The sequence below is a fragment of the Akebia trifoliata genome, chromosome 16, assembly GCF_017979445.1.
Source record: "Akebia trifoliata isolate Shusen 1 chromosome 16, ASM1797944v1, whole genome shotgun sequence".
Classification (NCBI taxonomy): Eukaryota; Viridiplantae; Streptophyta; class Magnoliopsida; order Ranunculales; family Lardizabalaceae; genus Akebia; species Akebia trifoliata.
The window spans coordinates 23,306,188-23,319,223 of NC_141390.1; the positions used below are offsets into that span (position 1 = coordinate 23,306,188).

A 13,036-nucleotide genomic window follows, 5' to 3' on the forward strand; every position below is an offset into this window, starting at 1 on the left:
CGTGCAAAATTATTTCAATCATGATAATGTGATGTCCTCACATGACATACTTAAAATACTCTCTTGATGTGGCATGTGCTAGAATCATAGATTTTATGTCTCGGGATAAACATATGCACATCCCCATAAATATGTGCAGTTGTGTATCGTGAGAGAAAAAGATATGTGATTCTACCACATACCACATCAGGAGAGTATTTTGGGTATGCCACATGGGAGGAAATCATTACTCAAATTATTTTCCTCAATTTTTTAACTTTTGCATGAAGGGAAATTTCGTCTTTTGTACAGATTGTAAATTCACAATTAGAGTTTCTACTACATTTGTAGTGAAGGAAAGTAGAATTAGTACAATTGTATTGGAGTGACCTCAAATTGGAACCTCATATCGCACTCCTTGACGTGAAATTCCAGCCTGAGGTTACATCAACATTATTCAAATTAGTATTAACAGCCAGGAGTTATGCTAATGCTAACTCAAATGAAAGTGAATTCAATATGAGAGGTAAGATAATTATTGGGATAGAGTGGGAATGAGGGATTGTAACCTTATTTTTTATGAAAATAAGGGAAGGATCTCATCATTGCACGTGGATGTAGGGAATTTTGGAAAATCACACATAATTATTGGGTTTCTTAATTGTTCTCTTCTTTATTTCATCAAATTCATAAAATCTTTATTTGAAAATTTTGGAATTTTTAAATGATCTTATTTTTTTTTAAAATCGTGCAAAACTTTTGCCATTAAGATCAAAGCCATGGCAATAGATCACATAGTTGTACAATGAATTTTTATATTGCTTTTCGCAGGCCGAATTGCAAATGTGTATCATCTTTTCCAGCGAGTTGATGACAATTATTATCTATAAATAACATTTAGAAACAATGCGATCAACCCAAACGAACCCTATCAGGTGGTCCTTAACATACATGTGCATTGCGTTCTTTTCTACGTTCAAAAGAGTTCTAGACAAAGTCTTTAGATTGGGTGGTTGTGATTGATCAATCAAGTCAGTTGTATTCCCCTAGGTGGAATGGGACCTACAAAATGGTGAGTCCCCATAGGATTAATCAACATCCTGAGATGAAGATACAACGTGTTTGGCCTTTTACTTTGATCAAACTTCGAACTTCAGTGCAGTGTTTACAAATAGACTTGAGGTATGGAAAATTGCATCTCTTAAATTTCACCAATCTTCATAGAGTCATGCTGGAGTAATATTGAAAGTAACATTACTTCACACATTGATGTGCATAGAATCATAGATGCTTCTCACTTGTACATCTTGATGAAAAGCACCTTTGATTTTGTACACACATCCATATCAGCAATGTGTGAAACAATGTCAACTTCAATGTTACTTTAGCATTTTCTATCTTCATATTATATATGTTAAAATGAGATGACATGGGTGACAACTATCAAATCACCGATCTCATTTTGGGTACCTTTGTTGATAATTGATACCATTTTTGAGACCATGTCAGGAGGACATTTTGAATGATCGATCACCTTTTCTCTATCACCTATGAAGGTCATCATTTAATTGTCAAGTTATTGTGTTTTATAGGCAGCTTTTGCAGTTAACTATCATAATCAAAATTAATTTAATTAATTGTACTCATTTTTTGTGTAAACTTGACGTTGAATCACCTTCTTAATAAGTAATGTATGTAAAATCAATATGCACCCACAACTTTCCCAACTCGAAGGTAACGAAACAATAGAAGAATGTGGTTGAAAACAATGAATAGATCGACAATGAAATCTATTTTATACGCTAACGGATTCAATGTCATTGCTCAAACCAATTGCTTGAAATAATTGATCAAACTAATTTTTTATTTAGATCTACTGAATGATGGATAAAACATGGGCGTTTTTATTTTAACATTTTGACTTCTTTTTTTTTTTTTTTTTTTTTGTGAGGACACTGATCCAATTAGACATTTGGCCCATCTTTTGGTGGATCAATCGACTTAATAATTAATTTGATCAGTAGCCAACAAATTTAATCATTTTTCATGATTGATTTCTGACCATTTTGATTTTGATCATTTTGGGGGGAACTTGGATATTATGGTTTTCAATCATCAATTAAGCTTTGGGCCTTTAGGTCCACCAAAAGGAAATGTTCTATTTAGTGTTTCCTGAAATACAAAATTTTGACCGCCAACCCTTCGTGGGAATTTTGAAATAGAAGTCCCAGAAAGTGATAGAGCTGATTACAGACTCAGACTCCACTATAAATCAAGGAAAAAAACCATACGTCCCACAGATTCTACTCCCAAAATGGCTGAAAAAATAGAAGAAATAATAGAGGATTCAAACCCAAATCTCCATTTCTGCGATATCTCTCTCAAGAACCAAAATTAAAATCTTTCGTCTTCATTTTTACTCTTATTTGTAGAATCTGGGTTCTTTGTGCTTGTGCTCTCATTGCCTTCTGGTTCGTAACAAACATTTAAATATTTTTGTTTCTGTGTTGAACATCTCTTCATGTAAATTTTGAATTTTTAGGGTTTCTGTTTTTTTATTTATTTATTATTATTTTTAAATCCTTTGGTTTGATCCATCAGAGCCACTTGATATCAGAAACTGGTTCTCGAGTTACATTTATGACTCTCCAAAATTGGATACTCAAGATGATTTCAAGTGTTTTGTTTCTGGACAGATCGATAGAGATAAACAGGGTATTAATTCTAAAGAGATTGGTAGAGAAAAAGAAAAGAATTTGGGGGAGATTGGAAAGGTTACTGTTTTTTTTTTTTCTTTCTTAAGTCTACTCAACATTTCATAACTATGTGAGAAAGTCTAATATAACTCTCTGGAGAAATCAAAAGATTCACAATTGTTGATTTCGTGTATGGGGCCCAGAGTATGAAACTGATTCGATACATTTCATGATGTTTGACCATCACCATATCTTTTGAGTATAATTATACACTTAAAAATATTTAAAAATCATACCATCAAGACATTATCATCAAATCCCACATTAAACAATACTTATAACTAGATTACAAACAATTATAAGATAATAAAAATTAATTGTTTCCTTTTAAATAAATAGAATTTTATTATTATAATTTTTAATTTTTAATTTTTTTTTTGTTTTGGAAAAAACGTGTTTATAATGTAAAGACTCATTTAAAATGTAAAAAAAAGTGTTAAAACATAAAAAAAGATATATATTCATATATATATAGGGGGTGGTTCATGGGACGTTTAAGAAACCTACTGAGAAATCGATGGGTGTTAGTCGTTTGATTTGGGGAAAACAACAGCTTGGATCGCGAGAGAGATCAATTCCAATCTTTTATAATATTTATAATGAATTCCAAATGCCCCCCTCCTTTTTTTATTTAAAAAAAAAAAAAGAAATAAACTCTCTCTCTTATCACTGTCTCTTCTTTTTCTCTCGATCTGAAATCAAATGAAATCCTCTCTCTCTCTCTCTACCTCTTGATGATGATGTTCTTATCTTCCTTCTTTATATATGAAAATTGTTCTAAAGGAGATGTGCTTGGTTTATTGTTGTGTATTGTAGTGAAATGATCCCAAAGACCACTTCTGCTGCCCGTTTTATGTTGTTGTTGTTTGGTATTTTTCTGTGGTTTGAAGCCACCTGTGCATACTTTCTGCAATTGTCAATTCTTTTATTCTTTATACATTTCATTGTTCTTGTTCACATTGGAAATGAAGGTTGTCTTTCGAATTTTTGGTATAATACTGGGATATTGTATTAATAATGCTCTACTTCTTTCTCAGACAATTTCATCAATCTAACCAGACATATACTACAGCTTACAGAACAATATTACGTACTATACTCTATGATTCTAACTTTGGATATGGCCGTCTCCCTTATTTAATATTAACAAGAGCCTGCTAGCCTAAAATGGTATTCTTTGCATTTTCCTAGAATTGAGTTTGACAACCACTCATTTTTTCTATTGATTTTATTTTTTCTTTGAAAGGCAAAATTGTTCTAAAAGTGTGAGGGAAGCCTTGCTGGCACCTTCATTCAACCTTTACTTTCTAATATATTCTTCCATAGTTATAGTTGCAATTTCTTTCTCTAATTTCATAGATCATCATTACATCAACGACTAGAATATGCCAAGGGATCTTTTCTTGCATCTATAACAAATGTAAAAATAAAAAGGCTGAACTTAGATTTGATCTCCTCGAGCAGATTCATCTGTGGTAAAACATACAGACTCAAGGGTGATACTTAGTGCTCGTACTTCGCTTTGGGTTCTCTTACCAATTGGAAAAGTTTTGCGATCTTTCGAAGCTTTGGTGAGAGATCTTCAATGGATTGTAAAGAAAAAGAGCTAAGAGACACTACGTCATAATGCGGCAAAAACGACTGCCCCTGCAGTCGCAAAAAGAGTCGTTTAAAAAGGAGTGGTTTTTAAAAAACGACTGTCCAAGATAGTCGGAAAAAACGACTTTAACATCGGGCTATAGCGACGGTAAAATAGGGATATAGAGACGGTCTCCGACCGTCGCTATAGGGTATTTTGTTTTAAAAAAAAAATTTTACACCTGCCCCCCTTCACATGTTGCTGAATATTGAAGATAGCCCTATGTTTTGACATTGATGACCTAGACCCCAACTAATAATATGAAAAGACCAAAATGCCCCTCATTTTCACTGAAAACAAAACATGTTCCAAATTACATATAACCTATTTGTAATGAAGCAAATCCCAAATCCATATATATACATTTTCTATGAAACCCTTGGCCTTGACAGAGTAGCACTAACACCAATATGAGAGACATTCCAATATTTATAATCACCAATGTTACTCATTATGGGATATCAGTTGATCACAAATGAAATCAAAAGCTTGGAATATAATAAACAAAACCATAGTCTTAGACGCTAATCAAATACATCATATACTTACAGACTAATGCCCCCATGTCTGGTTTGATGCTCTAGTCTCCTCTATTTTAATACTTTTGATACATATAACTACATATATGTTTCTATACGTGTGAAGATGCATACATCAACCTCCCATACCGTAGGAAGGACGAGAGAATGGACAGTAAGTATGCCCTTCTTCATAGTTTCTGGATGCTATTAAGTTGATCTGCCAATGGGCGCAGAAAAACTTAGCCATCCCACAGAAAAATCGAAAGAGTCAACAATGCGAAAAAGAATAGGTAAGAAAGATACCTTGATGAGCTCAGACTCTGAGCTGGGGTGCATATATGCTATTAGGACACTCATGTGGAAATCCTGGGTTCCAAAATAAAAGCAAATTTTGTTGAGATCTTAACTTACCATGTAAGGATCACATAAAGTACTCAAAAAAGCTAGCAATCCATCTTCATTATGATGAGGGAAGACATGTTCTCTACGAGATAAAAACTTCTCCATATGCAAAACAAGAGAAACCATTAACTTCTCCTTGATGAGCTCAGACTCCCAAAAATTTAAAATTCCTATTAATGGAAGATACCAACCTGGCCTTAACGGAACAGGGCTTTCACATTAGCCTCTCCATCCCGCATAGTGAAGTCCGCATCCAACAATGCCCCTTTCAAATCTCCTAATTTCAGCTTGCCAGCCTAAAGTGTACACATCATACATCATTAGTTAATTGAAAATACAACTACGAGAGTGATATCAGAATCCAATGCTCAAGTAGTAGATAAGCTAAGAGAGGAAAAGCTACACAACTCAAAACATGACCATGTCTTCTAAAGTTGATATTACTTGGAAACTTCAAATGGGAGCCATATCTATGTCCAGCATTTTTAAGTTAATCCAGCTCTTCTTAAAGGCGTGTTTGATTGCATGGCCAACTCTAAAGAAAATAGTACACCATGGAAAACTCAAATTTAAGCTGTTTGAGTGCAAAAGGTTATAAAACAATGCAGGTCTGATTTCACATTATTTTGGTCAAAGCAAAATATAGAGTTTGTGGAGATTACCTTTGATGACTTTCTTTTTAGATGGAATTCTTTATGTAACCACTAATGTTCTAGTTTCTTTTATTTAGCTGCTGTTTGAGAGACTCTCTCGGCCTCCTTGTACTTTGCTTCCCCTTTCTCCTTTAATATATTATACTTATCAAAAAAAAAGAATGGCAAAATAAACATTTTAGTGTAGATATTTTGCTAAAGAAAATAAGAGATGTGCAAGAAAAATAATCATAAATTGGCCATTTACCACACAAATGATCGTTGTATGCCCGAATATGCAATAAGAGGGATTATTAACAGCATTCGTTTGTCGAACAAAAGAGCAATATGCAATAAGAGGGATTATTCAGTGCATTTGTATGTTTCTAGTCCTGCTTACATTCTTCAGTTTTGATTGGTAGGCCATAAAAGTTTCAGCAAGTTAATCATAATCTATGATTGCTACCTTTCACCTCTTAAATACCTTGTGGCCCTTTTATGCAGTTAAATTTGTTAATGTTATCATGAGTCATGACAATGATGATCATTGAAGGCTTATCCTAAAGTTTTGGGATTAGCTGAATTTATCATGTTCCTCCATTCGATTCTACTGATCTTTCGTTAATACACTTACGTTCATATCCACTCTAACTACCTCAATCCACATCTTTTTTGGGCTGTCTTACTCTTTTAGAACCTTCAAGTTGTAGATTCTCTACTAATTGAGGATGTTATCGGTTGTCATTGCGCAGGACCATACCATCTCGATTGACTTTCCCTATTTATGTCTGTTTTGTGTTCCACACTCAATGATCTTGGACTTTTTTCTAGCTGAAGCAAGCTCCCACATGCTTGTCTCCCTCAACATTTCCAATCACAAAGCAAAAAACCACTTGTGGCTGATTTTTCCAGCCTCCCTGATTCTGGACTTGATTCTTACTGAGTTCAATTTTTTCAGTGTGTTAGAAAGACTACCAACATTCTCTTCTTTGTTTATTTGATTCTTTTTGTTTTGCTAGGTAGGTCTTCTCAACCTCCTAAATTTGTATCTCCTCTGCATTATCTTTTCGAGTGCAATCTACACTTGTAAACAACGTGTCCAACATGTGAATATGACATTGCCTAATATGGAAAATGAATTGTCCTTTTATGTAGAAAATCTGAATCCAGATATCCACTGTACACTGCAGATGTAAGGATCAATTCGTCTGGACCAATTCTTCCAGATCACTTTTGCCTTACGTTGCACAAACATGAGTGATAGGTTTCAACTTCAACAAATAAAGAGAGAAAAAAAAAAAAAAAAACCAACAACAAACAAGGGATTCGGGGACTCATGGCATGTATTTTTAGGTGGGTTCATGGTATATTTTAGTTTTTTATTCTAATAAGAGTTTTGATGGGAAAGATAATTTTAATGTAAAAGCATGAATTAATGCCAAACAACATAGTAAAAAACTAACAATCTACATTTAGAGATTTCTTGCTCTTGGATCTGCACTTTTATATGATGAACCTTGGGTAGGATACATTGAGGTTCAAGCTTGGATGAGTTCCCATATTTACCAAAAATGCTCTCTGGACATTGGGAACAACTCCTTGCCATAATCCCCTAAAACCTTCTGTTCTTACAATTTTGTTTAAAGCATCAAATGGACCAGTGTACCTTGGTTGGAGGCCTTGACTCACCAAGCGACCGTCCGCTTGCATCCTCACTTTTATGAGATCAGCAGGGCTTGCCACAACCTGTAATTTTTTTGGTAAGCAAAAGAAATTACAAAGTGAACATAGAAAAAACTTTGAAACCAATAAACATTGGGTTTTTAAGAAAATGATAATGGGCAGCCCCATTGAAAAAAATTTCACAAAGCGCTTAGAAGTATTCTTGTAAATTGCGAAACACAATAATGTTTCTTGAATAGATTAAAGAAACAACATAGTCATAGAATGACAATAGGTAAAATGAGCACATTGAGAAAGAGAATAGTTGGAAGAAAAATTAGAAACAAATTCATGATTAAGTTAGACAGCATTGAATCCTGAGGAAGGGAATGGTTATCTTCCTAGCCTGTGGTGCACGTTTAAAGGTATTGCAAGAATTCAGTAGGGTCAACAAACAATCTGATAAGATGATCATATTACCCAACCCATCACATTCTTTTTAAAGGTCAGTACAAATTAGGTAATGATCCAACAAAAACCCAAGAGATTGGAAAGCCATATGACAAAAAGAGAGACATAGAATAACATGCACCCCATGATAATTCTCAATTAAAAGAATTGGATTTATGTGTAACCCATTTTATAGAAAAGTTCAATAAAATTCAAATATATGGCTCAAAATATGGAGAGATACCATGATTGCGTCTAGAAATTGTTGTTTTCAAACTGTAAGCAAGTGATTATCTTCTACAACGAGCTTCTTGTGAAATTTTCCATTGGATGATTCAGCCATATCAGCATTGGGCACTCTTTGATACGTTAGATCTGCAAAAATTTACATATTTACATATTTCAAAGCCAACATGAAAAAAAAACCATGGAAAAGATAAGTAGAGCCAACATTTGTCTTGGGCATATGCATGCGATGAATGAAAACAGATTCTTTAACATAATAAACATGATCCAATGAATGTAATCAACAACTGTGGCCATTTGCCTCATGAAGAAAAGGTGGAAGAATTCATTTCAGTTGTACACAAGTTCCTGCAAAGAGTATTTGGAGCTACTACAGAGGAGCAGCTTCTGCAAGCCGCGGAGTCTCAGAATTATTCTATTATTTGTATAACTTCCTTTTCTTTCTTAATAATGAGAAAGACAAATTTAACATGGCTTAAGCATAGAAATGTAGAGTGATGCAGTATTGCAGTTTACACCATCAATACAGTAAGGGATACTGTCTACCAGTGTTTGGAAGCTGGAGTGCTTTTTCTTGAATGCACACACACATTCGGCAGCTTACGCTTAGGGAGACAATGTTTTGTCCTATATATGTTAAAAGTTTCGGAATGGGCTCATTTTTTGTAAGGATGATCTCTATGGTGAGATCATTATCATAAAAAATCAGCCCATTCCGAAATTTCGGTGAGAAAAGATAAGGAAATTAAGAGTACCACAGAATCATTGCTGTGCAAGTATTTGTCAATTAGTGCGAGTCCAGAGTCGATATCCCATAACGAAATCATGCCCTACAACAAGGAAAAATAACTATAAATATCACATAGAAGTCGTAGGTGTTAGCATAACTGGCAAATCATGTAGAAAGGAAGAAATATACCAGACTTGCAGCAGCACTGGCCTTCCCATGTTCTTTATTTTTGAAAAGCCAGCTTCCTGCAGAGCCACCACTAGAAGTTTCTGATGGGACAGTCAACAACTTATCCTGTAGAAGAGGGAAAAAAATATTTCCAATCATGTGCATTATGTAATAAACATAATGAGAATCCCTTTAAAATTACATATTTTACCTGACCAAAACCTGCATTCATGAAAGCATTAACGAAGGTTGCTGCTAAGTTCTGCCTTGCTGAATCAACACTTGCACTAGCACTTGCTAGGCCATCAATCAAATGCACCTAAGAAAACAAAATGTAAATAAATCATGCAAAAAATTAAGTTTAAAGCACAGACTGACACAAGCTTCAAAGGTTCATTGACTAGCAAAACAAGTACTTGGATGTGGAATGTAGATCTACCATCCCAAATGGAATCCAGCATGTAGAAAAATCCATTGTCATGCTTGTTTGACCTTCAAAAGGAATCCAGCAGCTCATCTCATGAATCACTCAGGTTATGTTTCTGTCTCACTTTTTATTATTTTTCCTCAAATGTGCAGCTGACAAATAATTGAAAAAACGAGGAAAGCTATAAGGTATATCCTTATCAAAGCAGAAGCAAATAGAATCAGTAAGACAACAAATTATACAAAGGTTGTTTTTCTGATAAGCATTTCCATTTTCACTAAATGAATATATGGAAGATATTTAAAAGTAATAAACAAAACTTACACATAAAGATAAGAAATGAATACAGACGCCATGCTAAACCAAAGAAAACGGAGAAATATTCGAGAAACAGCTAGATGGCGTGTTGTAGAATATGCACCATACATCATGAGAATGTCCAGTGTACCTACATGACAATACGGATAAAAAGGAAAGACACAAAGGAATGAGTGTCCGATGTGGACTAAACTCAACAGAGAAAGATAAAAAGGAACGTGAAGTGACGTAGTCAAGGAGCATCCAATGTTTAGGATCTTGCTCACTACTTCACAGTATTATAATCAGTATTAATTAAGGTCTCATGATGAAATGGTTGATACAATTATGTATCAAGTAATCAATAAAGTTTTGTTGCTATCAAGAATAACTGTGGTGCATGTCCAAACATCAATGACATGTTATATTATTTTTCTTTGAGAAAGAAAACATCTCATGACTTATGATTACTTGAGAGCCTCTCCAACAAACCAAAACCAGAAAACATTGCAAGCTAATTTTAAAAAAAAAAAATGGCTACAAATAAAATGAAAGATGTAGTCATTTTTATGGTGGATCCTTGACTAGATTCTGCAAAAAAACAGACTTTCCCTCATATTCGGCCTTGAGGTTTTGTTGCCTAAGCTGAATGAGCCTTCACTTTTTCAATCAGATCAGCAGCATCTTGAACACTTATGATGTTCTCCGCTCCACCTTCTCCTATTGACACTCCAAACTTCTCTTCCAGAGCCATCATAATCTCCACCTGATTTGATTTCTTTTCTAAATTAGTAGAAATTAATAGAAGGTACAAAATTTAAAAGAAACTTTACAAAAATTATCGATGGTGTAATATCAGTCAAGGAGGAAATGAGCTACAAAACAACATTTTGAAAGTAGGATTGTATTGGATCTCCTTAATAATTCCTATCCAACTAAGCACTCTTAAACAATCATTAACAAAAGAATATTCAAATTTTGGTTTCCCCTACATTTCTTATTACAACAGCATGTAATTACTTATTGTAGTTAATATCTTTTAGAGGTTCAGCCAAAATTAGGCAAATAGAAATGAAATTGTAACAGCGTTGTCTATCTAATGGTGGTGGTGGGGGCAACATCTCTGTCTTTCTTATCTGAAATGTAATTCATTGATTGCATGACACAATATTTCTTTTTGTCTACAGAGCCTTGATTGGGATTCTGGAAGAACATATATTTACCGCTATTATGTTGATCCAGATGGTTCTTACACCTTTACTTAAATAATTAATTCTTTTTGTTTACTGGTGTGACCAATTCAGGAAAAAAAAAGGTTAGATTAAATGAATATGCACTAGTTGTAATAGATTCGATTCTCTTAGGAATTTTTACAAACAGTTGGTGCATATTAATCTGGAAGAAATACAATATGAAGGAAAAACTTCAAAATCAAACAAGAATAATCTAAAATGTTGAATGCAAACTTCAAAACATTTGAAACCCTAAATTAATTAAGAAAATTCTTAGATTCAATCAAAAGCTATAACATACCTGAAGATTCGGTCAATCGAACAAACCCTAAAACTTTCGATCAAACGCCGACCGATTATGCCCTAAAACTTGCAAATCGAAAATGATTGCGTCTTCAAAATCACAGATTCTGTGAGTGAGAGATCGAGCAAAGATCTTTCAATCAAACTCCAATCAATTTCTTTCCAAAAAAAAAAAATCCGAACGATCTACTTTCAAAAATGAAAAACCTGATCGATTCAGAGAGAGAGAGAGTCGAGTGAGTGAGAGAGAGGGAGAAACGCTAGATCAAAGCTTAGAGTTGATTCGAGAAGATAGATCCGAGAGAGAGAGATTCGAGAATAGAGATCCGAGAGAGAGATTTGAGAAGAGAGATTCGAGAAGAGAGTGAGAGTGAGAGAGACAGAGAGAGAGAAACGAGACAGACGAGTAGAGAGTGAGAGTGAGAGAAGCATTCGACAATGGCGGAAGTCGAGTTTAATCCGAGGACGAGAGACAGAGAGTGAACGAGAGACCGCAGAGAAACAGAGAGTCGTTTTTCTCTCTCTTTTAGAATGGTTATTGGCACCCCAATTTTTACTTCTTCCGTAGAAACGACGGTTAAACGACAGATTAAAACTGTTGCAATTAACGACAGCCTTAAGCAGTCGTTTTTAGCGCAATTACGCCGTTGCGAAAAACGCAATATGACGTAGTGAGAAGAAGGAGAAGATGGGTTTCTATAGAAATCAAAGAAAATGGAAATTGTATAGGGGCTGTTCTTTGAAGTCGGGAGAGAGAGAGAGAGAGAGAGAGTTTATTTCCTTTTAAAATAAAAAAATAAAAAGAAGGAGGGAGTGTTTGGAATTCATTGCAAATATTATAAAAGATTGGAATTGACGTCTGCTATGATCCAAGCTGTTGTTTTCCTTAAATCGAACAATTAACACCCATCGATTTCTCAACAGGTTTCTTAAACATCTCATAAACTGCCCCCTTATATAAATATTTAAAGACAACTTTTTCTTTACTGTTTTAATCTTTAAGAGTTACAAGATGCGTTTAAAACGAGATTTAAAAAACAAAAAAGGTTTTTTGGTATTATGCATAATAGTGATGAATAACATTTTCCTAAGAAAATCATTAGCCAACTTAATCTTATCATCTTAGACTTTCTTTATGATAGTAAATATAGTACTGCTAGCTTCTATTCGTGTATGTGGTTTATTTAGTTCCTTAGAGCAATTCCAATGGTCTCGAAATCTCTAAATTTAGAGATAGAGATGTCCGAACCTTGCTCCAACTGGTCTCTAAATCTGTGATAGCCCCTCTAAATCACTGTTCATGACTTTATATTTAGAGACGTTTGAAAAAATTTGTGTTTGTCTCTAAATCATTATTCATTACTCTAAATAACATTTTGCATCTACTTTTTTACATAAATATCATTTTTTTTTTACTTTCATCTTTTAAATATTATTTTTGTCCCTTATTTATGTTAAAAAAATTTATTCAATCCTAGGTTTAGAAAATGAATAGTGATTTAGAGTGGGGGATCAATTGGAGTTCAAATTGATTCAGAGGAGAGCATATTTTTTAAACTTAGAGAAGATGGCAATTTGGAGTCAAATCTTAG

At 34.1% G+C, this 13,036-nt stretch overlaps 1 protein-coding gene across 15 annotated transcripts; it reads right to left on the reverse strand.

Moving 5' to 3' along the window:
* Positions 1–4,642: 4,642 nt before the first annotated feature.
* Positions 4,643–11,904, reverse strand: LOC147382941 (26S proteasome non-ATPase regulatory subunit 2 homolog A-like). 15 transcript variants are annotated; one of them, XR_015173776.1, is made up of 13 exons: positions 11,652–11,904; positions 11,443–11,551; positions 9,937–10,675; positions 9,602–9,764; positions 9,397–9,504; positions 9,207–9,311; positions 9,043–9,117; positions 8,286–8,416; positions 7,596–7,675; positions 5,960–6,094; positions 5,489–5,832; positions 5,199–5,261; positions 4,643–5,112 (listed from the first exon to the last, which is right to left on the reverse strand). XR_015173776.1 is itself a non-coding variant. In XM_086428771.1 (5 exons), exons 1-5 carry the CDS (start codon positions 9,700–9,702, stop codon positions 8,411–8,413), a joined length of 372 nt encoding a protein of 123 aa, XP_086284897.1. In that variant the 5' UTR covers positions 9,703–9,758; the 3' UTR covers positions 8,285–8,410. The 15 variants fall into 15 exon arrangements, 1 of the variants encoding a protein (XP_086284897.1); XR_015173775.1 differs by having other exon boundaries at positions 11,443–11,904; XR_015173765.1 differs by lacking the exons at positions 9,937–10,675; positions 11,443–11,551; positions 11,652–11,904 and having other exon boundaries at positions 4,646–5,112; positions 5,489–5,593; positions 5,742–5,832; positions 9,625–9,758.
* Positions 11,905–13,036: the final 1,132 nt, after the last annotated feature.

What these genes read in the sequence shown, in the direction of transcription:
- LOC147382941 (XM_086428771.1), bottom strand. Translation starts at nt 9,702, where the DNA reads ATGAGCTGCTGGATTCCTTTTGAAGGTCAAACAAGCATGACAATGGAT. An exon ending in GCTGGATTCCATTTGGGATG is followed by an intron (nt 9,505 to 9,624) that starts GTAGATCTACAT and finishes TTGTTTTCTTAG; the next exon opens with GTGCATTTGATTGATGGCCT. An exon ending in TGAATGCAGGTTTTGGTCAG is followed by an intron (nt 9,312 to 9,396) that starts GTAAAATATGTA and finishes CCTCTTCTACAG; the next exon opens with GATAAGTTGTTGACTGTCCC.